The 27,692-nt window shown below is 42.6% G+C and overlaps 1 protein-coding gene across 1 annotated transcript in view; it reads right to left on the bottom strand.

Moving 5' to 3' along the window:
• ASPG (asparaginase) overlaps positions 1-25,785 on the bottom strand; it is a 66,297-nt gene extending 40,512 nt beyond the window's left edge. The window contains exons 1-5 of the mRNA XM_075282665.1: positions 25,461-25,785; positions 14,194-14,323; positions 8,824-8,935; positions 7,719-7,844; positions 5,217-5,300 (exon numbers count right to left, since the gene is read on the bottom strand). Coding sequence (XP_075138766.1) covers positions 5,217-5,300; positions 7,719-7,844; positions 8,824-8,935; positions 14,194-14,323; positions 25,461-25,758 — 750 coding nt within the window. The 5' untranslated portion in view covers positions 25,759-25,785. The remainder of the gene's footprint in view (positions 1-5,216; positions 5,301-7,718; positions 7,845-8,823; positions 8,936-14,193; positions 14,324-25,460) is intronic.
• Positions 25,786-27,692: the final 1,907 nt, after the last annotated feature.

Below are 27,692 nucleotides of genomic sequence, written 5' to 3'. Positions count from 1 at the left end.
ATTCATTATAGTAGCAAATCTGCTACAGATAATTACAAATAAATGGGAATATTCTAGTCCAATAAGTCTGGCTCTTTCTGATGGGATTGGTCTCATAGAAAGTGGCACTGTGCCAACATACTACATATCCACATGGTAGTCTGTGTAAAGCAACAAAGTTTGTAATAAATACTGTATAGTTCATGGTTCTGTTTCCTCACATGGCTAAAATAATGTTGGAAAAAAAGCAAGATCTGATCTGTGAAACCCAAGGCAGAAATCCTAGGCAGAGTGGTTTGTATTCAGTTTCTACAGTAGGTTGGCATTCAGATTAACTCTATCCGCCATGATGGGGGAAAATCTGCTGTCTCAAATATCATGTCCTCACTCTATCTGAAACTAAATCTCTCTAAACTGAACTACTACTGTTTCCAACATCTAATAGATCTGTCCCTGATATATCCATTGTAGTCTCAGGCCTTACTATAACTCCTAGGCAGTATGGCCGCTGCCTCGGGGTCATGTTTGACGCAGACCTTTCCTTCACCCACCATATTGAATCACTCGCACACTCGTATCATCTCCACCTCAAAAACATCTCCAGAATACACCCTTTCCTTACCAGAGATACATTAAGAACACTCATAGTCTCTCTGATTCATTCTCGCCTTGACTACTGTAACTCCTTACTAATCGGTCTTCCCCTTACTAAACTCTCCCCTCTACAATCTATTCTGAATGCAGTGGCCAGGCTCATCTATCAGTCTAGACCAGACCTGGGCAATGTGCGGCCCGCGGGCCACATCCGGCCCTCTGACTGCTTCTATCCGGCCCGCATAGCTAGTGGAAGTTTGTTCAAGGACCTGTGATGATGTCATCACAGCCTAACACCAGGATAGGCTATGATTCAGTTGGCGGAGCCACACGGGACTAAGCTTGATGCAAGCTGCCAGCAATGGGGGCTGCTGGATTATAAAGAGAAAAGAGACAGCATGTGTGAGCAAGAGGGGGGAACTAGGGGCAGATGTAGGAGGGGTCAGTTAAACTGAATGCACACGGAGGGGAGACATTAAACTAGGGGGCAGATGGAGGAGGATATTAAACCATGGGGGGTAGCTGGAGGGGGACATGTCTGCCTCTAGTTGCCCCCAGTTTAATGTCCCCCTCCAGCTGCCCCAGTTTAAAGGGATTCTACCATTATAAAAAATTTTTGTGTGGATAAGATGTCGGAATAGCCTTTTGAAAGGCTATTCATCTCTTACCTTTAGACGTGGTCTCCGCCGCGCTGTTACTTAGAAATACCGGTTTTTACCGGTATGCAAATGAGCTCTCCCGCAGCGATGGGGGCGGCCCCCAGCGCTCAAACAGCGATGAGGGCATCCCCACCGCTGCCAGAGAAGTGTCTCCAAGCGCCGCCTCCTTCTTCGTCCGCCGCAGGCTCGTAACTTCTAGCAGAGCAGAGCAGACTGCGCAGGTGCACAGGTTACGGGAAAATGGCCGCTTGCACAGTATTGTTAGCGGCCATTTTCCCATGGCCTGAGCAGTCTGCTCTGCTAGGTTATGAGCCTGCGCCGGAAGAAGACATTGAACATGACGCGGCGGACGAAGGAGGCAGCGGCGCTTGGAGACACTTCTCTGGCAACGGTGGGGATGCACTGGGCCCGCCCCCATCGCTGCGAGAGAACTCATTTGTATACCGGTAAAAAACAGTATTTCTGAGGAACGGCGCGGCGGAGACCACGTCTAAAGGTAAGAGACGAATAGCCTTTCTAAAGGCTATTCTGACGTCTTATCCACAAAAAAAAGTTTTAATGGTAGAATCCCTTTAATGTCCCCTCTAGTTTATACTGGGGCACCAGGAGAGGGACTTAATATTGTGGGACATTTGGAGGGAAACGTTATAATGTGGGGGTGTATAATGTTAGGGTGACTGTAGGAAGATTTTACTTCATTGGGCACATGGGAAAAATGATTGAGAATGGGCAGAGTCAGCAGAGAAGTGAGTGGAGCTAAATTTGCCACGGCGCGCATGGCCCTCTAGAACCGTTACAATTTCTCATGTGGCCCCATGGGGAAATTAATTGCCCACCCCTGGTCTAGACGCTACAGCGATGCCTCTGGTCTGTGCCAGTCACTACATTGGCTGCCTATTCATTATAGAATAAAATATAAAAGTTATCACTCTCATCCACAAGGCTCTCCATAATGCTGCACCTACCTACTTTTCCTCCCTCATCTCTGTCTACCGCCCACCCCGTGTTCTCCGCTCACTCAATGACCTAACACTTACATCCTCTATTATCAGAACTTCCCACGCTCGTATACAAGACTTCTCCCGAGTTGCACCACTTCTCTGGAATGCTCTATCCCGGATAATCAGATTAACTCCCTATTTCTACAACTTCAAGCGCAAAGTAAAGACACATCTTTTCAGACAGGCCTATCCCAATTCCTAATGTAAACCCTTCCGTACCGTAATTAGAATCCCTAAAATTTAAACCTTCCTCTGATCCCGCTCCCACATTACCCCACACAATATGATGCCATATCAGGCTAACTTTATATGTCCAAACACCACCCACATGTTAAAGGACACGACTGGTGACGGCTCAAAGTTTTATGTTTGTGTAGTGACAGTAACCTCTATTACAACATTGTATGACCACTGTATAAGCAATGCCGCCCCAGCTACCTCTTGTGTCACCTCCTCTACCTCATAGATTGTAAGCTCTTGTGAGCAGGGCCCTCAGTCCCATCGTGTGAAATTACTTTCTTTGTAATGTATCTTGTTGTCTGTATTGAACTCCACAAATTATACAGTGCTGCGGAATATGTTGGCGCTATATAAATAAAACGTATTATTATTATTAATATGTTAAGAAGTATATGCCACAAATCACTCCAACATATTATACATCAAGAGTGGTGTATGTAGCAAGAAAAACAAGTTGTAGAAAGAGAGGACATACTCAGAGTCAAATTCCAGAAGATCGACAACAAAATGTAAATACAAAAGGACAAAAAGACAACGTCAGGGAACAACTCTAGAGTAAAGTAGCCCGCTTATTTTGCAAAGGAACTTAGCTGTAGTACACTGACATGCCCACTACCAAATGTATGAAGCTATCAACTTCAAGGTTCTGTACACTGTGCTAATTCTGGCAGTCATGGCTCCTGCCATCAGCCAATTACACAGTAGAGGGGTTGTCCAAATCCACCAAAAGCTGAAATTGCCCCAATGCAAAAACAAACAATCCCTTTAGTTTACCCAAAACAGAAAATTCCTTTAACAACTGCGACACGGTGCTATAAATTTTATTGAATAGAATGTGACCAAATGAATTGTCCATACGATTGTTCGCATGAAAACCAGAGATTGACATATTTTGCCTGACATTTAATGTATATGGAAGTCTATGTCCACATCTTGGTTGTCACTTCTACTTTTCCGTCCCATCATAAGATCAGAACACTGAAAATAACAGCACTGCTGGGTGTCATATAAGACAGACCCCACTGACTTATAATGGGGTCTGTAGAGTTTTGTCGTGGTGTCCATAATTTTATCAGAAAAACATATTGCTGCACTATTCTTTTCTGGCAAATACGACCAAATCTTTGTTGGAGTTTTCTCAGAGAGCCTCATCGCAGATGTTAACACAGCCTAACCCCTAACATGGTTCTGTTTTGCAGATTTATTCATTTCTTAGTAGTGCCAAGAAAATTTATCTACAACAAATAAACGACTGGTTATTTTGGCCAAGCCTTCCTTTAGTAAGAATAGGTGTGGGTACAAACAGAAGCCGAAAACTGCCCTCTAGTGTCCAAATATGGAAAAAAAAAAATCACACTTTATATAATAGTACACTTCTCCATAGGACAAAGAGCAATCTGCTAAATGAACATGAATATCATCTCTAGGGCAGACGCAGATAGTAGAGGGCCCTGGTGACGCTTGCTCTCCAACTGCTAATTTAATGAGTGAGGGAGAACCTCGGCTTAATATCCCTAGGCGATCCACCAGTAACTGGGAGCCATTAGAATACACTTTTACATGCTTAGTAGGAAGTAGAAACTGGTAATAGGGCCCATCACCAATAGAATCCCTGACTATCCTAATATCTTCAATACTTCCTTCTCAAATGCACCCAGTAGAAGATTTTCTTACAGCTATAAAACCTTCACACCATCTTAAGCTCCAGTTGGGTGACAGCTTCATGTGCTTTTCTCTATAATCATAGGGTCTAAACATACAGTCAGTCAATCTGGTGCATCGTTGCTACCCTTCCTGGATACATTAAAGGGGTTGTCCAAAAATGTGTGGTTGTTTTCTTTCAAAAACAGCAGCACATTTGTCCACAGGTTGTGTCTGGTACAACAGCTCAGCTTCAATAGGGCTTTCTGAGAGTGAAAGGGGTTGTGCCATTATGGCCACTTATCCCCTTAACTGCAGGACTGGGGATAAGTGTATTATCGTTGGGGGTTCATACACAAGGTCCCGCAGTCATCAGGAGGACGGGGACAGAAAGTCCCCCTAAAGTCTCCATGTGAATAGAGTGGCAGTGCGCTTGCGTTCCTGTAGATGAGGATTAGTGTTCATAACAGCACAACTCCTTTCATTATTGACAGCCTATGCATAAAATAGGTTGTCAATATGTGAATGGTGAGGTTCCACGCGCATGACCCCCACAGATCAGCAATGTGAAGAGGCCACAGCAGCCTTTTCACTGAATACCAAGCAAAGCATCATACACGGTGTGGGAGCTGTGCTTGGTATTGCAGCTCAGCCCTACCCACTTGAATGAGATTGAGCTGCAGTAGTACCATCTACTTAATTAACATAGCCAGGGGAATAAGAAAGAGGCCAGTGCATTCATGACACACAGCACTCAGGACAAGTCATGGTCTTAGGGTGCATTCAGACTACGTAACGCCGGGCGTGTATGAGAGCCGTACACGCCGGCATTACGGCAGACTGCCGAACACTTCCCATTCACTTCAATGGGAGCGCTCGTAAACGCCGCTGTTACGAGCGCTCCCATTGAAGTGAATGGGAAGTGTTCGGCAGTCTGCCGTAATGCCGGCGTGTACGGCTCTCATACACGCCCGGCGTTACGTAGTCTGAATGCACCCTTACTCCCATACCCAAGCTAGTAGAACTAAAGATGTGTACTACGTACAAGGTCACCAGTGAATTCACATGCACAGTTTCAAAACTGATAAAGAATAATACTGACCTCTGGAATGACAAACTGACCAGCGATCATCAGTGCCCCCAACAGGTTATCACGACCATCGTTTCGCATCTCATAAATAGGAACCTGCAATAAACACATAGCACGTTTGTTTTTCTACAGGTAGTAGCTTTATAAGCATTATAGTTATTATTGTCAGTTTATTCAAAGAAACTCCGTCATATCCAAAGACAATACATAACATAATAAAGGCAGTCTACCACCTCTTCCAAGAATATTCAACCAATACCACCACATTACAGAGCATATTACAGGGATAAAAACAAAACATACCTTTGTTATGTATGCCACTTTTGCAGATTTGGAGAAAGACATCTATGAAATCTTATGCCAGTTAGGCTGTGGGTGCACTGGGGGCGGGCTTTCAGCCTGGGAGCATTGCTCTTGCTGCATTGGTAGCACAGGACATGTTATAGAAATGGGAAGACCAACTCTCAGGGCGGGTTCACAACTGCTCCCGGTCTCCGCTTTGCAGGTTTCCGTTTCCTGCCCGATAAACTGAACAGGAGACGGAAACCAGCAGTCAGTTTTCAAACCCATTCATTTGATTGGGTTTGCAAAGTGTCCGCCCGTGAACGTCTTTTGTTCTCCACGTCTAAACCTTTTTTTTTTTTAAACCGGACACAATGTCAGACATGCAGGACTTTGTGTCCTGATAAAAAAAAACAAAAACGGTTTCGCCACGGAGAGCAGAAGACGCTCACGGGTGGACACTGAATGCCGTGTTTCCGTCTTCTGGTGACAGAAAACGGAAACCTGCAAAAAAACGGAGATCGGGCGCTGGTGTGAACCCGCCCTCACTACATTGTGCCACACATGCAATTATGGTAAGGGTGTGAGTGGAAAGAGCAGGGCTCCAGGCAGCTGAAGGTCCGCCCCCAGCGCACAAAGTAGCTCATTTGCATAAAACTTCAAAGTTGTTCAAAGTAGCACTGTGGTGTCTAGATGAGTATACTTTAGGGAGGTTGTGGACTTCTTAAAGTAAAAAAAAGTCTGCCATTTACACCAGTGATGACAGGGGTAACACCAGCTCTGACAGAATCCTGTGAATAGGGAATAAATTTTCATGTTGGGACAATCCATATACGGAATAGTCTTAGAGTAGTAAGTTGCCCATAACAACAAATAAAGATGCAACTTTTATGTAAAAAGGGTCTCTGAAAAGAAGAGCAGGAATCTAATAGGTTGCCATAGGCAATTACCCCATTTTCTTCTATGTGTCACTTTTGATAAATCTCTCCCTTTGTGTCTAGGACTAGCTAAAAGCAAGTTGGTATAATAGCCATTAGCCATACCCATCTAATGACAGAAATATAAGGGCCTGTAAGTGCTCAGTGCAGCTTGCTGTAGGGCAGGAATACATCACCAAAGGAGAACCAGAGATGTAAACACCAGGTCATATCCTATTACCATTTACTGGGAGACAATATGGCTCCAATAATATCTCCTCTCTTTCCCGAATGGTAAAATGCAACATCATGAGAGCACAGGACACATATTCCTTCACTACAAAGATTTAGAAATTAGGGAAATTGGTTAACAATTTTATCATCCAGCTTGTGGATGTGACCGCTAAACAGAACTTTGCAGTGAAAGATCGATTTACTGTATAGGCTCAGATAAGTCTTGTGATCCAACGTAGTTTCACTGTGTTATGATACAGAAATTCTGGATTTGAATTGACGTCAGAATGGACTCCAGTGTTTTCTATAATAGTTATGGCATCCAGCACATTTCGAACAGGATATATCCTTCCGCAGACAGAAAGACCACAGCAAAATGCATTTTAAAGGGGCTCTATCATTGGGAAAAGTCATTTTTAGCTAAGCACATACTTGCATAGCCTTTTGTATGTAAATTGCCTCAGTAGTTTTTGAATAAGTATGTTTTTATGTATATATTAATTAGCCTCACCGTGCACCAGGAAGTGTCTGTGTGCACCTTCTCTACTATTCGCTATGTGTATGAGAGCAGAGAGGCTGCTGCTGTGCTGATGACTCATCTCCCTGCTCTCATACACACAGAGCAGACAGTGCACACAGACACTTCCGGTGCACGGAGAAGGCTAATTAGCATATGAATGAAAAACAACTTATTCAAAAACTACTGAGGCAATTTACATACAAAAGGTATGTGTGGAATAGCCTTTCTAAAGTCTATGTAAGGATGTGCTTAGCTAAAATGACTTTTTCCAATGATAGAGCCTCTTTAATGTTTGTCAGTGAACGCCAGACCACGGCACAAAAATTGTCAACCGATGGGTCCAGTTCAGGCATGAAACACCTGGCTAAGCACAACTGTGTCCTACCATTATAGATGCAAGCTATTACCACATGTTTGGCAGAACTTGCACGTTATTATAACAGAACAATTTTGCCAGAAACACAGCTTGATAATCAATAGGATCCATAGAAGATAATGTGAAATCATTGGCCAATGTAACTGGCGAGACACATCTCTATGTAACTATACAGTAGTTCTTACCTGGGATCCAGTGAGAACTATTGTTTTCCCCAAGTTCTCACACATGAAGGATAAAGCAGATGCAGTGTAAGCCATGGTGTCTGTCCCATGAAGAATAACAAAGCCATCATATTGCTCGTAGTTTTTCTACAATGAAGAAAGAAGAGATTGAGACTCCTATTACTATAATACTGTCAATCTCCCTAGACCCCTGTTAGAAGGCTAAACTGTAACATATAAAGTAGAAAAACTATCAGAAAATCAATACAGGTCCCCAGCCGCCCAATGCCAACCTCAGATAACTGGCTATTACTTTGGGTTTGACATTAAAAGTTCTCGCTAAGGATCCTCCTGAGATCACAGAGGGAAGAGAATGGTAAAGCACACACACAAAGACAGGGAGAAAAAGCAAGTTGATTTTAGTCTGTAGGACTAAATCAAAATCAAAATTTTTCTAGAGTTTTTGCTCTGCAAGTACAAGGCTTCAGTTGTGTTGATCTGAATTCATGATACACTGCCACAATCCCACCACCTGGACCCCAGAGGATAAGGGTACATGGCTTCAGAAATAGCACAATACATGAGTACTACTGACCTGGCCCACTGTAGGTACCATAACACAGCCTCAGCCATTTGTAAAGGTCTATCATGCACCTCTCTGCCAATAGCCTGACACAGAAACTATCATACCCTTCTTTTTAGAGATCATGGCAATCCCAATGGTGGGACATATGTAGTCTGTAAAGTTATGACATTTTTAGCAAAGCGTCATGACTTTATATTATAGGAATACGCTATGTAAAATAAAGTAGTCATAGGGAATGGGCTCAAAATTTATAATAAATCCAATGGTGCTTATTCTATACAAAATAAATAGGAAATAGTCCATATTAGGACAGAGGCATCAGGATTTACAATTACTTACAGTACTGTTGCTATTGGGATAGATATAGCTATATTTACATCTCAAATACAGAGCAAGCAAAGCACACTATACTACCGCTACTAGTGATCAATACACCATTACTGTGATACCACAGCTCCCTCTAGTGTGCAGTCTAATAAATGGCCAGAGAATTAATTGCTGGGCAGGTTATAAACAATATTTAAAAGATAAACTTCATACCTTTATGTCAGTGGCAATTTTGGCCCAGTCATCAGTGGTCATATTACAAGAGTCGAGAAGAGGGGAATACTCCAATATAGTATATACAATCCGTTTGTTCTGTTTTGAAAGACTATATAAAAAAAACAAAAAACAAACAAAGATCACCAAGTGACTTAAAGGGAAACACTACTTTTAAAATAATATTTACACCATTGCAAAAGCTAAAATCCACATAGCTTGTAAATACAGCAATACATATCTTGTACATATCAGATACTATATGATGTATTATTCTCTAGTCACATCTAAGACTCGATTCATAGTTCCACTACCAGGTAAAAGTACATTGTGGTCTCAAGATCAGATGGAAATGAGGCATCACCAGGATTTTCCAGCTCTATGATATTAATCATGCATCAATAGAATAGGTCATCAATAGTAATATTCAAGTCCCAGAAAACCCTATTAGGCTAAGGACCACGGCAAAGAGCAAAAATCAGCTTTTATTTTGCAATTTACATTGTGAGCTACTGCGGGCTCAAACCCAATGGCACACAACACTTTGCTCAGTAGCTGTTTTTTTGTTGTTGTTGTTTTTTTTTTTAGCAATATGTGGATGAGATTTGTTCAAATCCGATCCAAAACACGGGCACTGTATATCACAGCACTTTAGTTGCCAGCAGTTCCCCTGGCAACTAAGCCACTATAAAAGTTAGGCCAGGTTCACACTACAATTGTTAATGTCCGTTGCCCTTTTCAGTCATAGGATGACAGCAACGGACATCGAACTGTTGTTGCCATAAATGTAAACAAACATGACGTAAGATGAATATCTGAAAGTGGTTTACATTAGTGTCAATGGGAACGGACACAGAATCAGTGTGTGTCCTTTCTCTGCAACAGTTTAATGTCTCTTATGATGGAAGCCAGCAACAGACATTTACAATGGTAGTAGAACCTTATAGAAACTTATAGAAAGTAGAACCAGAAGTGTTTACTATGGGAAACTAAGAGTAACCCTTAAAATCAACCAGTGTGTACAGCACCACACCAGAATGTATAATGAAGAAACCTCACTAATTGGCATATGCTAATGAGCTATCCCCCCAAGCAGAATCATTACCGCCGCCGAATGAAGCACATCAATTGATAGCTGAACGAACCTCGCACTTTCATCCCCCAAGATCTGCCTGTAATTAATTGAGCTTCACATCTGAATACATTCCCCCGACTTTCAAGGTCGAGAGGCCCCGTGTAACCCTCAGAGGTCGGGCAACGTTTGGCACAGCTGCATCATTAACAGGCCCCTAAAGTCTGAGGACCAAGAGCTGCTTTTCCCATAATTCCTCAATATGAAAACACAATTATCTTACTGCATGTGTAATGACACAATTAACCTTGGTCTGTCTATAATTTATATACCTCCTGCATGCAAATCTAGATGTTATTTACTTTGTACAAAATAGTTTTTTCAAAACCGCAGCTTTGATGTAAGGGTCCGCAACTCAGAGCTTTTAAAACAACTTCTTTATTTCATCTTCTTAAAAAATCAATTCGCCACCTTAGGCTGAGGCACACATTCATAGACAACACATAGTGAAGACAAAATAGACACTGGACATAGTGAATTTAAAAATCGCTATGAAACTGACGCGTTTCGGAACGTCCAAAGCGTTCCTTAATCATAGTGAAACTAGGCTAGTTTCACTATGATTAAGGAACGCTTTGGACGTTCCGAAACGCGTCAGTTTCATAGCGATTTTTAAATTCACTATGTCCAGTGTCTATTTTGTCTTCACTATGTGTTGTCTATGAATGTGTGCCTCAGCCTAAGGTGGCGAATTGATTTTTTAAGAAGATGAAATAAAGAAGTTGTTTTAAAAGCTCTGAGTTGCGGACCCTTACATCAAAGCTGCGGTTTTGAAAAAACTATTTTGTACAAATCCACTCCGGTGAGTCAAGGAGAATAGGGTCGTGCACCAATCTTGATACTATAAAGGACGATAAGGGTGAGCTACTTTATATTTTTTCTTTTTGTATATGTTATTTACTTTGTAGCAACCTGTTTTCAGATCCCTAAAACATTTTAAAAATTAATTTTCAAAACTGCCATGAAACTAAATTGTTCCCCATTGTTATAGAATTATTCCGGCCAAATGTTTGTGAATTACAGAACCTTGGTATGTATACAGATAATACCACACAACAACAACAAAAAATTTCCGTCTACTACTGGCCGAAAACCATTTGTCCCATACTAAATTGAGTGTGCAGATTCCAAATCCGAGGTCAGAATTGTTGTAGCACGTCAAGGAAATTTTGCTCTCCATAAGTATGCCTAAATTAATTAAGCACTTGGAAAGTATTGAATAATTTTGAACAGAATAAGTTTTACTCCAACATTTACCTCATCTACAAAACTTTTCATAGTAAACAGTGTATGAAAATGTAAAGGAATAAAATTTCAAAAAGTCTCGTTTTTCAGTGTAAAAGTCTTACTTGAAAGATCCAGGACTGATAAAAGTGCTTCAGACATCTGCTTTTGAGTTTGTAAATGGTCATTTTCCGTTGCAAAAACCAGCAGTAGCCCCCATCATGTTGGGACTCCAGTGGGGTTGCTATCTGTTCTCCATTGAAGAACTATCTTTATGAAACCGCTCTCTGTGTTCATCTCTTACGTGTCCCAAATTGAGTGGGAAAAGTCAAGATGGGAATGTAAGAAATGCATTTACAATGACGTTCCCAAGTTCTACAACCGCGATCAGGCTACATAATCTACATAAGACCAAGCGAAGATCACTCCGCACAGAAAACTAAATGATTCTGAAGTCTTCCTTCTTTCTTCTTCTGTTCCTTAGCTGCTATGGACTCCTAGTATATCTTCTCTTCTCAGCATATGTGTGTCTACTTCCGTAATATATTACTGTGTATTATCCTGTATCTGTATTACTATGCTGCTGTAACATGCTGAAATTTCCCCACTGTGGGACTATTAAAGGATTATTTTATATTATCTCATATGGTGTAAGCCTGGTGTCTACTAATTCAGCAGAGTCTTCAGCTCGTCTGCTCCCAAGGAAGTTCTGCACTACTACCGGGTTTCCCCGAAAATAGGACGTACCCTGCCGGGTGTTTAACTATGCCAGCCACCTGGGAGTCGGGCGGCCGCCATAGTCGCCTGGTGTCTGCTGGTGTCAGCAGACATCCAGCGCTAATGCCTCCGGTCGGTGCCCACACCAACCGTGGGCATTAACCCTTCTGGCGCCGGTGATCGCCGGCACCTGGAGCATGCTCTAAGGCCGACGTCACGTTGGCATGACAGCCGGGAGCCTTGTAAAGGCTCCCTGGCCTGTCTGCAGTGCTTTTCTTTTGCAGGCTGCTTTATGCAGCCTGCAAAAGAAATGACGATTTTTTTGCAATGCAATGCAATTGCAAAGGTCTGATCACTAATGCATTGCATTATTGATCAGACCTTTGCAATTGCATTGCAAAAAATCGTCATTTCTTTTGAAGGCAGGTTGCCTGTCTGTAATGTATTACAGGGGGTTAATAAATGCAAAAAAAGAAAAAAAATTATATTATATATATATATATATATATATATATATATATATATATATATATATATATGAAACACATATCGTACACGTTAGGTATCCCTGTGTCCAAAATCGCCTGCTCTACGCAGCGTCATAGGTGCTTCCATTCATTTCTATGGGAGCATGCTGCGAACAGTGTTCGCTCATCTCTAAATATGAGGGATTCTGCTGCAGTTGTCGCTCCCTGATGGCTCATGCCGTGTGTTTTGTGGCTGAAGTTTTTCATCATCCAACTTCTTTGTGGGTGGAACTTGGCACTAATTTTGAGATACAATCTGCCCCAAAATCAACACGAAATTCTGTCACGTTAACAGGCCCTTTGTTTGTCTGATTTTTCCAGCAGATTTGCAGTTTGATGTGTTCCAATGGAGCGAATCCACCGTGTTTTGTGTGTTTATTCTGCTTCACCAAGTGTGGCATACAATTCCACACCCAAATGAACAGTGATGTGGCTTCCCATTGGAATGTGGATCAGTCATGGATACTATCCAATTATAAAAGTAATAACACTAATTCCCTTTGAGATTGATAGCTAAAACAATTGTGCACTAAAATGTAACTCTTATTAAAGTATCCATTAAAATTGCATGTAGCACTAAGACACACCTAAATAATAGTGAAACATGCACCTTAGCTAAACTAAAAAGCTCAGAATATTAACAAGGACCCCTACAGCATCCACAGTAGTGAGTGGCCACACATCACAGCCAAGAGTTTTATATCTGGGGATGCTACGATGTTAGATTAGCAAGGAAAATGACAAAATACAGCTCACACTTATGTTGTGCTAGCCAGTATAGACTTAGCAGAAACGCGTCGGTGCTATCACTGTTGATTTGAGAAGTGAGTTAAAGGTTACTGGCCTCTGGTTACATTTCCTATTGCTCTATGCCTGATCTCCTGCTAGGGTGATACACGGACGCACTAGTGGCAGCAGTACTGCGGGGGTAACAAGTGCATAAGTGTACCTCTAGGCGGATCTCTACAGAGAGATAGATGGCCTGATGCCTCTGAGATCGCCTATTTGATCTTGAAGTGAGCTTTGCCCACTGATGTGTCTGTTTTTAGGGAGTCACATACTTAGTGGACGTTACTCGATTCTATGTGTGCAACTATGACGTTGCAAAAAGTAAGATCCATAATAGTGTGACAATGGACATGGGATGACAACTCTATAGAAAACCTTTGGTTTCAACTGAAGCACCAAGAATACTCAAGAATAATCTTTTGGCTTAATGGATAAAAATTCCTACACACGTTTGTTCATACTACCATTGTGGCTTCCATTTCTAATAGGAGCCACAATGCTCTGCTGGATCTGATGAACAGCCTGCCTCTATAACGGTGTCCGTCAGATTCCATCTGTTCAGTCTGTCTGCTGGGAATCCTAATGCTGCATGCAGCAATGTGAATACAGCCAGTGTGTGGATCAGACATTGTGTCCACATATATTTGGCCCAATGGTGTATAAATGCATTGGTATTAACAGTTACACCATCTTGTCATATGCATAAATAGAGAAAAATAGGATGACCTCTGCTAAAGGTTTCACTGAAATAACGACGATTATAATTCAAGCTATGTGCACACGTCAGATGTGCATCCGGCAAATCCAACATGGCTGTCTTCAGATAATCTTCCTCATGAATCCAAGGCTAAATCATATCAGGTACGGTATATAAAATGCAAGTAACTGCATCAAGGAAAGTGACATAAGTTGGCAAGGATGGTTTTAGGAAGTTTTTTTGCATTGATTGTCAAAAGTACTGTGAAATAAATCAATACTTACGGGAGAACCAAAGTGTTTTCAGGGAAGTCGTGAAAGTCGTAGAGCTTGGTTTGCTGGGCGTACTGCTCATCATGTAGGATAGGAAGCTTTTTCAATGTCTTAGCAAATGCATTTGCCTGAGGAGCCAAAACTAAGGGGAAGATAATGCAAATAAAAGTCAAAATGTATTAAATCTCATCTAAAACAAGCAAAAGTTACAATGACAGGTATTTCTGACCATTTCTTCAATAATGATATTTACATTTATTTATTTAGCACATTGTCGAATTACAACCCCATCCACTTTGCACAGTATTAGTGGCCCCAATAACTGGCCCCATCATGTACAGGATCAAGTAATTCAGCTTTCATTGATGGCTCTATGCAATCTTTTTGTCTTTCATGGAGCTACTGAGTTAGTCCATCACTCAGGTTTCATCCATTTGCACCACCAGGTTGGCCTGACAAAGACACCAGATTGGGTGTCAAAACACATTGCCATTTAACCAGTAAAGGATTATAAGCTTTCAGCAGCGCATCATTATTCACAGATTTTTTTGTTTTCTTGTGTTCACATTCTATAGACGTGAATTTCTGGTTATGCAATTGCCTGTAGCATAGTCATTGGACCATTATTTATTTAATATGTGAATATAGCTTATCACAGTATCTGGACTGTGGGGATCGGACAAGAATCAGCCAGTGCTATATAGTGAATGGGGCTGCAGCTCTGTTGTTTCTACTCCATCCCCTGCAGCCGCTTCCAGCACTCGGAGACTGCTGCTTTGTGTGGGGTCCTGGTGTTAGGTCATTAGTATCTGATCTGTGGGGGGCTACCAAGCAGATATCATCAGTATGAAACATACATTTGGGTCTGGAAACCACTATAACACAGTTATACAATAAACAAAATGAGGGGAGGGGCAAGCAGTTCCTGCCAGGCCCTTCTATACATTTGGGACATCTTGCTGTCACTGGGGAATATTTCTAACGAAAAGAATAGTCCAGATAACAGACAAGGGCAGCATAGCTCCGGGGGAGCAAGGATGGGTAAGCGCTTGAACTCCATTTTGGGTTTCTGTCCCCGAGCCAGAAACCCGGCAGACTCCATTATAAGTCTATGGGGTCCGCGGGTAACCACTTTTTTAAGCAGATTAGGTTTCCGTTGGAAATGGAAAACCCAAACATAGGTGTGAACTTGCGTAGTGTTACTTTTTTATTTATATGTACAAACACCACAACTACAATGTGGGTGGCAACTGGGGAACATTATTATTAGGGGTTTGGGGACACTTGGAGAAAGGTGAGGGCCACTGGGGAGCATGAGACTATTGTGATGGCCACTAAGGTAGCCTGGTAACGGTAAAAGGCAAATTTTTATATATGATGGATGGGGAGTATAGGATGGCATAGCTTTAAAGGGTGCATTCACACAGTGCAGTTTACTAAATTTACAAGTCGAAAAAGGCACTAAACAAACAAAAAAAAACATCTAATACTGCTGTGTTTCGTCTTTTGGTAAAAAAAAAAATAATTGGTAGTGGTGCCCTGAGGAAAATTGTTTTCCAGGGTGCCACTAGTCTGAAAACATTGAGAAACTATGTCTTAATAATAGGGCCCCTTCACATGGAGTATACGCTCGCTGATTCTGAACGTGTTAGGGCTCCTTCACACGGCGTAAGCGCGCCCCTCATTTAGACATGTATACATGTGTCCGAGCGCAGCGCTTCAAAACAGAGCCCATTGCTTTCAATGGGAAGCGCGCGTATATGCCGATCACACTGAAAGCAATAGGGAAAAAAGCAGCCCATTCAGTTCTATGGGGAGTGCACGTATGCCAGCTCTCATAGAAAGCAATGGGATCTGTTTTAACGCCGCTGATGTGGAACATGTTACACGTTCAGAATCAGCGAGCATATACTCCGTGTGAAGGGGCCATTAGGGATTGAAGTACACTGGAACAAAAGTGTTACGATAGGATGCAATGCTATAACGGACCCAGGTACTGCCTCAGTGGCATCACACAATGACACTACAACATTCGATCCATGTAATACAATTTAAATGGCCACGAAGGAGAGGAAAAAAAATAAAGTACAGAAGATTACAATAAAATACAGTACTAAGAATGGTGAAAAGTTGTTCTGAATAGGATTCATTTCATTCCTACGGAATCTGATTTCAGTGTTGTATTGTGTAACTGAAGGCATCACTCTTTACTCATTCAGGGCAATGAATAATACAGTAAATTCTATTGCTAAAACCTTACAGCCACAGTGCATCAGGTTATCTGGGCAGTCACTGTACTCAGTACAGCTATTCACAGCAAACTATTCCAAAAATCTCTGCTAATATTTACTTACATGTATGGAATGAATGGAATATATCTGGACTTCCATTTAGGGGCCGTTCACATATAGGAATTTGACACTGCTTTGGGGTGGATTCCGCCCTCTGAATCAGCAGCAGATTCTGCCTCCCATTGTTTTCAACGGTAGGCAGGGATCACAGCAGGCTGCTAAGAAAATAACGGGCCTTTCACATGATGGAAAATGAAGAGGAATTCGGGGAGCATCGAGCCACGGACTCTGCGGCTGAATTATCTGCGGCAACAACGAGTAGCACATTTTTTGGCTACCTGCTGGAATCCCTACCTCCTGTTGTTTTCAATGGGAGGCAGAATTTGGGCGCAATCTGCCACTGATTTGGGGAAATCCGTCCTCTAATCAGTGTCAAATTTTATGTGTGTAAACGGCCACGGCAACATATGAATCCGCCTCCACTGAGCCTCAGAGAACAATATACTGAAGGTGACAGAAACTTTGACGTTATATGACATAATAAAAGTCCATAGAATTTTAAAGAAAATTTGCTCATGTTGAACATTAATAGGTAGTTTCTCAGATCTGGTGATACGTGAGATATATTGCCGATTATAGGGCAGAGACGCTTCTGAACTTTGCATCAGAGATGTCACCAACCAGTCAACCACTCTCCAGGCTGCAATGGCTGATAAGAGGGAAGAATGAACTGCATTCACCTCCACAGTAGTGTCTATATACTACAACTACGTACATAATCCTTGATACTTTAGCTTTCAGTTCCTATTTTAGCTGCTGTTCTCGTGGATTTCTTGCGTTGTGTTACTTAATACTTGTAGTTGTCACGTGGCACAGCAGGAATGTATACAGTATGTAGCACAGAGAGAACACACACACACACAAATAACCTTCACCACCATGTAAACACTTGCAGTGTATGCTGGTCATAAATTAAGTTGTAAAATGCGATGTAAACGCAGGAGCGGTATGTAGCGTGTATGCACATAAAAGGACATAGCCTTGAGCCACCCTCTTCATTCAGATGAAGGTTAAGGCCACATGCAGTGAAACACAGCTAAAAAACATTGAAGAAAAATAACGTAGCAAAAAAGAATTGCATTTTTTTCTGTATTTTCCTTTGTGTTGTTTTTTTTTTTACTAAGGAAACAGTTCTCGATTCTACATCTAAAATTAACACACTGTGAATATGAAAAGCATCATTTCTCTGCTTTTATCTCAATCCCCATTCCCCGCAATATGAGGATGAGCTGAAATTAAATCTTATTCTCTTTGCTAGTACTGTAATATAAAGTTTTTTTCTGCTGAGTGTCTGCATAGGTCTGAGCCTTTTTCCTTTTTTTGTTTTTGGAAAAGTTGGGTTACAAACTGAGAGACACTCAGGACTTGTCAACCAGTTCTCCAAGGCTACACAAAGGTAAATTTGGCAATATTCGTATGTCAGTAAGGCATCCCATATCTTGAAGTATATGTACAGCAAAAAACAAGAGAGGACAACGAGCGCTCTGAGTGCAGTATTGAGATGACAAGTGGTAGAAAAATGTATAAAGCAATGAAATAACCAGTTGTCCTCTCACCTGATAGGGTTGTAAGAAGTCACAACCCCTTTGATGGCTTTAATATAGAATACAAGTGAGAGTGGAAGCAGATCTGGTGGTGTACTAAATAAATGGAGAAGGAATGTGTAAAAAAACAAGAACCAGAGGTCCGTGGTGCAGGTCGCGTCAGGCCAGATGCCCATCTGGCCTGACGTGACCTGCATATTCGCACTTGAGAAAGGGCACCATTTGACCCAAAACACGTCGTGCTGTTTTATCTACCTCAATAAAGGTTCCGCAATTGGATATTCCGGTTCTTGTGTTGCATCATTACCAGCGGATGTGGATCTCCTTCCCACCACGGACCTCTGGTTTTTGTTTTCCTACACATATCTTAAAGTATGCCACGGATGGCACATGCTTCAGTTCAATGGAAAGAGGTCATGTCAGCACTTTCCACACTGAGTACCTGACCACAGGGCTTAACCTTATCACTACAACCCATTACAGGGCATATGGATGTCATAGAAAGTGTTTCCTTTCTAGACTGGGAAGGCCACGTGTTATAGATGTGCATCTCTTGTAATTCCATGTAATGTATGAACAACAAGACCTGTACAGTATGAGCAGTCAGAGCTTCCCTGGCAATAACAACGGATCACCGATGGTTGTTAAATCCAAACCAACTTAAATTACCTTATCCAAATTATCCTGATGTATCTAGTAAACCCTCCCAAATAACTAAAAAAGGTCGTCATATGACCATCTACTTGATAGGTGAAAAAAATTGCTACTGGGTCCTCCATGATCATGAGAATCGGTTATCCATACCCCATATATGAATTAAGTAGCAGTTGTTCCATTCATTCTCTATGGGGAAATCTGATAATCAGATATTCTCAGCACAGTGGACTGAGCCAGTAGCAGACAGCTCTGAGCAGTAGGCATGATGTGCTAGTGCAGCTCAGAGATGAGCGAGTACTGTTCGAATCAGCCGATCTGAACAGCACGCTCGCATAGAAATGAATGGACGTAGCCGGCACGCGGGGGGTTAAGCGGCCGGCCGACGTCAAAGCGGAAGTACCAGGTGCATCCATTCATTTCTATGGAGCGTGCTGTTCGGATCGGCAGATTTCACAGCCTCAACAACTGCACTATGGGAAGGCTGGGTCCTCATCAATCTAATATTCATGATTTATCCCAAGGACAGACCATCAATAATTACTCTTGGATAAGCCCTTTTACCTGTCACACACCATGCTGCTTTCACTCTTCTTCCTTGTAAGACACACAAAATCAGCAAGTCTAGATATATTTGCAGAAGATGCTCTCCAAAATATACTAAACATCAAGCTGCCAAAAAAGCAAAAGCATGAGGCGCCAACATGTTGTCATACAAAAGCTATACAAATATTGTGCAAAATCTTATCGCTGGACTGATAAGAACGTGGCGGGCTCGGAGCTTCTACAATAACAGCATTTACTTATTAACTACAGTTTTGGCACAATTTATTGGTGCACATAACGTTACCGTGGACAATCTCAGATGATACCTATGGACAACAAGCCTGCGTGAGTAAAGTATTTCTTGGCCGTGACACAACCACAGTATATTTAGAAGTCTGGAGCAACTAGTCTGGCATCTTGAGAATGAAAATCCCTAAACAGTCCTAGGTCTCCCTTCACACTGGTGTTTTTGCTTACGTCTATAACAGAAGACATGATACTACTAGAGCTACATGGCAACAATTTTTTTTTTTTTTTCACATATTTGTGCAGGTGTACAGTTAATCCCAATTGAAAAAAACAATCCCACTCACTAATGACACTGTAAGGTCATTTGGGTCCATCGGGTAACCTGAACAACAGGGGGTCCATCTGCTAAACCAGTGGTTACCCTGGACCCCATACACTAGATGAGATTTGCTGGGTTTCTGCCATTTTTATACTGATTTTTGGTAGAATCTGTGGCAAAGTCTCCTACAGAGAGTGACTCTAGCCTAAAAATTTCCATCAGAAATCCTACATTTCTGAAGCTAATCAGCACAATGTCAGTCAATGGGGATAATTCACGGTTTTGCTGTTTGTAATCTGGATAAATATTGTTTATGCTGCAGACATTAAAATCCACAGTGCAGTCCGTATTCTGCGCTGAATGTATGCCGCTGAATGTGAAGGGGCTACAAAATACCCTATTCAATTGCTTTGGATAAGAGATGCAAGTGGATTTTGTTTCCTATGTATGTATGCAATGTATGTTCACAGAATTTCTAATTGGAAATCAAATGTGTATTTGCAAGAAAATCAATAGCAGAAATCCCAAGGTTAAAAGCTAAAATTACAGATCTTAAAGATGGAGAGGAATTGAGCTGCAAAATACAGTATATTAGAAAGCTGTGGAGCGTCACTAGACAACTTGCACTCTGTCCACACACTTCTAAGAGGCTGAAACAGGATACAATATTATGAATCATGAAGGAGGTGTTCAGTGTCTGCACGTACGTGGAAAAAAATAACCAGGCGTCTGGATTTCTTGCTTTGTAGCACAAAAAGCTACATTATAGTGTTAAAAAGGGTTTCTTGTGCAGAAGTCAGATGCTACTATCAGAAATATCCAACTGACATCAACAAGAGCCACAAAATACTTGAAGGGGTTCTTTGCTTTGGACTTGTTAGAAGTGTCCTCCTCCTGGAAGATCATTGGTCAGCTAAAATTTGAGATGGGACATATACGGCCAGGTTCTATTTTCCTGCAGCGCCACTACCTGATAAATATTACACGGTGCACATTCAAATCTGTGCAAAACAAGACAGGTCCTCCAGATGAGGATCCACCACAAGGGACCTCCCTCAAATAACTCCCTAACAGGTTATGTGGAACAGAGATTTTCAAACTGAATGTAATATGGAACAGCAGTTGGCCGAGACCCCATAAGCATGCACACTCAGCTCAACTAGCAGGAATAAGCTGCTACCAGGCTCCTGCAGGAACAAAGATCCAACATGACCAGTCCTTCCTTTCACATCTTCTGCCATATATTCACTAGTGTGACACTCTAGAAGTTGTAGATAAATGGTGCAAAAATACCATAAAAATATCTTGGTTTCAGCATTTCATCCATATTGTACTCACTTTTCAAAACACTTACTTCTTGAAATTCAACTCCAAGCCACATTAGTATTACTGACCCCAATCTAATGCACTACCAATGCCATACTTAGGCAAATTAATTTGTAAGGCTAAGTTCATATCTACTTTGGAGACTGTTGCTAAATCCATTAAAAATTGAAGATGAAAGTCCATACAAGACTTTTCACCTAGTAAAATGATGAACACAGGCGCGGAAGCCCATTGAGAACCATTATAGTCAGTGGGATCTTTTGGGCTCTGTTGGTATCCACCCCCTCTCATTATTACATGCTCATACTAAGGCAAGGACTACTATCTCCACCCCAACTATGACCCCATCTTCCTCATCAATATCAATGCTAAATTATACGCCAAGTTATCATTAATAGGCTGGGGGGAGAGGGGGCTCTAATCCATTTGAAGTGGGATTTGTCCTGTCTAGAGAGGCAAGGGACAATACTGAAGATCGTCTCCATCACATGCGAAAAGGCATTTGACAAGGTGGACTGGGGATTCCATGAGGCATCTCTCTCCTAGATTGGTTTGGGTCAAACTATGCTTCAGTGTATAAAAACACTTTACTATCACCCACCCATGTGTACAGATCAGGATTAACAATGCTCTATCCAGCTTGGTAACCATTAGCATTGGAACCAGACAGGACTGACCCTTGTTATGAAACATCTCCTAGTGGTGGAGCGATGGAATCCCAACAGAAGGGTTTTTGGGTCAAGAATCGTCATCTAACACTGACATCTTGAAGTGAAGCTCTACTATTCTATGACCTTTCCCCACACACTTTTCCTTCCTTAATGCCCACCCTAGAAACATATAGCCATTTCAGTAATTACATTTTTTTTCCCCCCAAGAATATAGCTACAGACATCACTGACTCTCCCAATTGCTTAAATACAACGTCCCTATTATGTGGAACCCAAAGACAATCAAACACTTCTATTTTCTCCCTATATTACACACTGATAATCAACACCATTCAGAGAAACCTAACAAAGTGGGAAAGCTGGACTTTCTCCAGGCTAGGTAGGGTGAACGTCTTGAAAATGAACATATTCCATCACCATCTCTCCTTCTTCCAAGCCATTTAACTTTCACAATCACTCTTCTAGTCAATCCACATTTGCCAAATTTGTCCGGTGAGCCAAACCACTGTGGGTAACTAGATCGGTATTGTCCAAGAAGACAACACAGGTTGGCTTGGCTCTCCCAGATTGCTGATACCATTTCATGTCTACTAGAGATGAGCGAACACTATTCGAAACAGCTGTTTCGAATAGCACGCTCCCATAGAAATGAATGGACATAGCCAGCACACAGGGGTTTAAGGGGCCGGCCAAGTCTGCGTGCCGGCCACTTCCATTCATTTCTATGGGAGTGTGCTATTCGAAACGGCTGTTCGCTCATTTCTAATGTCTACTATATTGGTTCCACAACCACCAGTCGAAACTAAGGGTTGAACTAGAAGAGCGGATCTGGTAATCTCCCTTGGTAACCATACGCGATGCTGCTAACAAGCACAGCAACGCGTCTCCCTTGTGTGGCAAGCTACTTGTTAGTGGCCTGTAGGAGCTATCGAAAATGCACTAAACTGTTTTTACCCATGGGTCCCTTAACACAGATTGTCAACCACCATTGTAACATCCAGCCTTAACTTACACCAGTTTTAGCCTTTTCAGATTTAAAAACCTATGAAAACTTAGTACTCCAGAAAAACAATGAATGGACAACTGCTGAGAATATCTCCAATTCCAACACTTCTACCACATATATATACACAAAGTCTCCAGCTTTGTAGATCTCTCATACAGAAGTATGCTTCACTCTTTCTCCCTCAGTTAGAACTCTCTTGGTATTGTACAAATTGTACAGTGCTGAGGAATATGATGGCGCTATATAAATAAAATGTATTATTACAAAATGGATCTTGGAAGCCTGGAGAGAAACCTCCCACTCCTTTTCTGTGAGAAGGAACTGGGCCACTAGTTTACAAATGAGGATGGGGCAAAAGCCTTTACCGATTCCTCAAACTCTCAATCTCCTATAAAGCACAAGAAATGAACTGGAAGATCTAAACTCCATGGTACACAGTCCCAAATATCCTCTACATGCTGTATCCAAATGGCAATAGACTCTATGTCTAACATCTGGTGGGGGCTACCCAATTATTCAAGACTTTTGGAGGAAAGTTCACAGTAGAGATTTAAAAGAGTGGTGGTACGTAGAGATTAGCGAGCAGCATTCGATTGAATACCTTGCCGCCATAGGAATGCGTGTAAGCGGCCGAACACCAAGGGGTTAAGCGCATCGAATATTCAATGCGCTTAACCCCTTGGTGTTCGGCCGCATACACGCATTCCTATGGCAGTGAGGTATTCGATTGAATACTACTCACTCATCTCTAGTGGTACCTAATTCCACTGAGGATTTTTTGCTATCGATGAATCCAGGAGCAGTGGGGAAACTATTCAAAACTCTTCTTGGCTTTCTCCTAATCACAGCAAGGAAGGCTACTCCATGCATGTGAAAATACACCGGAGCTCCCATGATGCCTGAATGATTTAATGAAAATCTACATCTCCAATGCCTGGAGGAACTGGTAGTGGAATCTCACTCTCAGTTGGACCAACCATTCCAGTTGTGAAAACCCTTGATACAATTCCAACTCTCCCTAGACTTTCAGTCTTATTTAGTCTTAGCGAACCTCTGGAGGGGGGAGGTTGAGGTGTGTAGGATGTGATGGTACCATGGTATTGTATACCTCGAGTCCTCTCTGCTTCTTGTATCCTTTTGTTCTGTCTCAGCATCACCCTGCACCTCACCCTCCATTTCTACTTCTGTAGCTTCCTCTTCCCCTAGGAGTCCCCATAAATGCCTTGTTATTAACATGGGGCTGTATCTCTGTGTTACAATTCCCTAGTAATGTTGGTTGAGTTTTCCTTTCTTTTATGTTTCTGCTTACGGAAACCTGGTGATTCTTGAGTTATTTATGCGATACATTGTTACATGACGTACTACTTACATGCACAGGTTGCTTGCCCTTTTTGTTTATTTTTGTAATACTTGGGGAAAAAAACATAAACTAAAAATAACATGGGTTCCTAGGATTAAAGATGCCATTATTAGACAAGCATCCATTTCTTGGGGTTTGGCCACAAATACAACTTTTCCACTTATCCTGTGGAAGATGAGGTCCATAGGCATCATCTGTAGCCCCATAGAAGTAAACAGCAGCAGTGAGACTACAGGGCCGCACGGTATTAGTTTCCAATCCACCACAGAATTTGTGATGAAATCTGCTACAACATCAATATTTTACAGCAGGAGTTTCGGCAGACTATACCCTATGCATGTTGAAGGGTACAATCTGCAGTTAAATGCAAAAAAAAAAAACTTTGTGTAGATTTGTCCTGCAGCGTGTGGATATTTTGGAAAATCTCACTTTGCTGCTACTGTAAATGCTATAGATACACTGCTCATAATTCCACAGCAGGAAACCTGCAGAATATCTATCCTGTGGATGTACCCATACAATCTACCGAGAATATAGATGTGGAATACAAATGGAAAGCAAGGCCTGGGTTTGCAACCAGTATAGCCCCACAGCGTTTTAAAAGAAAGCGGTCTCCTATGTTTTCAAAAAGCTCCATTGACTAGTGTATACAAAGCGTATACAGGACATTCTCGCACATATAGCAGCAGTGTCACATTTTCCTTGAGAGTTTAGAGGAGACAACCTCACAGCTTTAGGATAGGACTATGTGGTGATTTTTGTTCTACAGCCAAAGACTGTCTTGCCACCTTAAGACACCAATATGAGCAAATGGAATGACATTGAAACTTCAAGGGTGATGTGAATGTGACTTCTAATACAGACTGAGCACTGTTGGATATTTTTGTTATTAGATGTCGCAGTTCCCTCGGGGATGCAATCCATTCATTCACATTGGTGAAGGAATCGCAGAACCAGATGGCAATCTTTTGGTTGTGCAAGGGGACTCATGGCCAAAAAAGTCATAGCCATTCTGGAAACAGGCCAAGTAACAGGAAGAGAGGTAGAGCCCCAGCTGCTATACATGCTGTATACAACCTGTAGTCCTCCAGCTGATGGGAAACTACAACTCCCATTATACACTGCTGATGTCATACTACAACTTCCAGTATAACGTGTGCACCAGCAGGGCATGCTGGGAGTTGTAGTTTCCCATCAGCTGGAGAGTACAGGTTGAGGAATCCCCCCTCCCTGTGCACACAATGCCCAGTCACCTTCATTTTGGACCATCATGCCGATAGTGCCCCCTGTGTTGACCACCAGCACCCTGGCCTCGCTGACTATGCCGTTCAGACTTTCCATAGAGCCGGACAGGCTCTGGCTTTTGGACAGCTTTCTCTTGCGGGTGCTCGCTGGGCCGGGTACTCGCGGGGGCAGCGCCGGGGTCTGTATGGGTGATGCCACCATGGCGTCTTGTTCCAGCAGGTCCAGGTGGGTGTGTGACAGAGCCTTGGAGAGCCGGGACACCGAAGTGCTCCGGGACATGATGCCAGTCCTGTCCTCCTCCGCCATGCTGCTGCTGCCGCTATTACACGGAGAGACGACACTCCCACCACGTGTGGTAAACACCCTCCCCCACCACAAGACACGGCCCCCGGCCAGGAACCACTGACAAGGCTCGGGAGGGGGGAGTGTGCGCCTTATCGGGAGCTATGGGGAGGATCACTGACAGGATGGAGAGGTCACACTGATAAGTATAGGGCTGAGGAGACAAGGCTGGGGAGTGGTGCCAGTGCTGGAGGGCATCGGCCTAGGGCTGGCTGCATGCCAAGTAATACTGCCGTGCACCGGCTGGATGCTGCCTACTACTGCTGGGTACCAGTCTAGGTAAGCTGGATGACAGGGCACCAATCTACTTATAAATGGGTGGGGGGTATAAGTCTAGGTACACTGCAGGTATAGCTGGGTGAGTAGTAGGTAGGATTCAGTAGTACCGGTCAAAGGAGGCCATAGGTAGCAGCAGCAGCTGATTAACAGAGAATGAAGCAGGCAGTGCTGTTCTCTGTAGTGGCCAGAACAGGTCCAGATTACCTGACCTGCAGTGACTCAGTTGAACCACTACACAGAGAAGAGTGCTGTCTGCTTCAAACAAATAGCTTAAAGGGATTCTACCATTAAAGCAACTTTTTTTTTCTAATTACCACGTCGGAATAGCCTTAAGAACGGCTATTCGTCTCCTACCTTTAGATGTGGTCTCCGTCGCGCCGTTCCTTAGAAATACCGGTACTTACTGGTATGCTAATGAGCAATGAGGGCGTCCTTCTTCATCTGCTTCCTCCCCTTGTCTATCGTCTTCTTTCTTTGTCATGTCTGACGCCTGCGCAGTCGGCTCTGACAGCGAGACCCTGTTAGAGCCGACTGCGCATGCTCAGTAAGGTCCGTACAGCCCTCCAACGCGCGAGTGAACTCATCCAGGCGTCGGAGGTCTGCGCAGGTGTCAGACACGACGAAGCAAGAAGACGACAGACAAGGGGAGGAGGCAGATGAAGAAGGACGCCCCCATTGCTCCCGAGACCTCATTACCATACTGGTAAGAGGTCTCGGGAGAAGTGACGTTGGCTGACGCGTTTCAGCACATGCGTGCCTTAGTCATAGCCTATGGCTAAGCCTATAGGCTATGACTAAGGCATGCATGTGCTGAAACGCGTCAGCCAACGTCACTTCTCCGTGGTGTGTTCGGGGGTAGGGAGTGATGTTCACTGATTGTATGGACAAAATTTTTTACGTTTCCTAATAAAGCATTTGGATTTTATGCATGTGGATGCCGGATTCTTCAATTCTTCATTACGACACACTCCGAGTCGACGGGGATTTCTTTCATCCAGGCACCCGATTATTCCTCCGGTAACCGTGAGTGTGGTCTCATTACAAGGATGTATTTGTTTGTGCAAACGATACTATGATATGCTATTACACCGAAAGGGATCGTGTTTATGTATTTGAAGCACCAAATCATCTGAGCTTCCACAAATATATCTTGTCAGCTGTTTTGTTGACATCTATCTACTATCAAGATTAGTTTCTGTATGGGCTGTGATATTCCTTTTCCCCTTCCCACCTTTGCTACAGTGATACTATGGTTAATAAACCAAGTATTGGTACTTTTGGCAGTGTGGACAGGTGCCAAGTCCTGTTGGAAAATGAATATTCCATGTCCAAATAGCTTGTGGGCAGAGGGAAGCATGAAGTGCTCTAGAATTTCCTGGTAGACAGCAGCACTGACTTTGGTGTTGATAAAACACAGTGGACCTACACCAGCAGATGACATGGCTCCCCAAACCATCACTGATTGTGGAAACTTCCCACTAGACCTCAAGCAGCTTGGATTGTGTACAGCGGCCTCTCCTCTCTTCCTTCAGACTCTGGGACCTTGAATTCCAAATGAATCCAAATGAATTCCAGACTATAACTGGATCCAGTTACATTCAGATGATGCCTTCTTTGAT

This window comes from Leptodactylus fuscus, chromosome 7 (genome assembly GCF_031893055.1).
Source record: "Leptodactylus fuscus isolate aLepFus1 chromosome 7, aLepFus1.hap2, whole genome shotgun sequence".
NCBI lineage: Eukaryota > Metazoa > Chordata > Amphibia > Anura > Leptodactylidae > Leptodactylus > Leptodactylus fuscus.
This window is presented reverse-complemented; position numbering and strand designations above follow the sequence as displayed.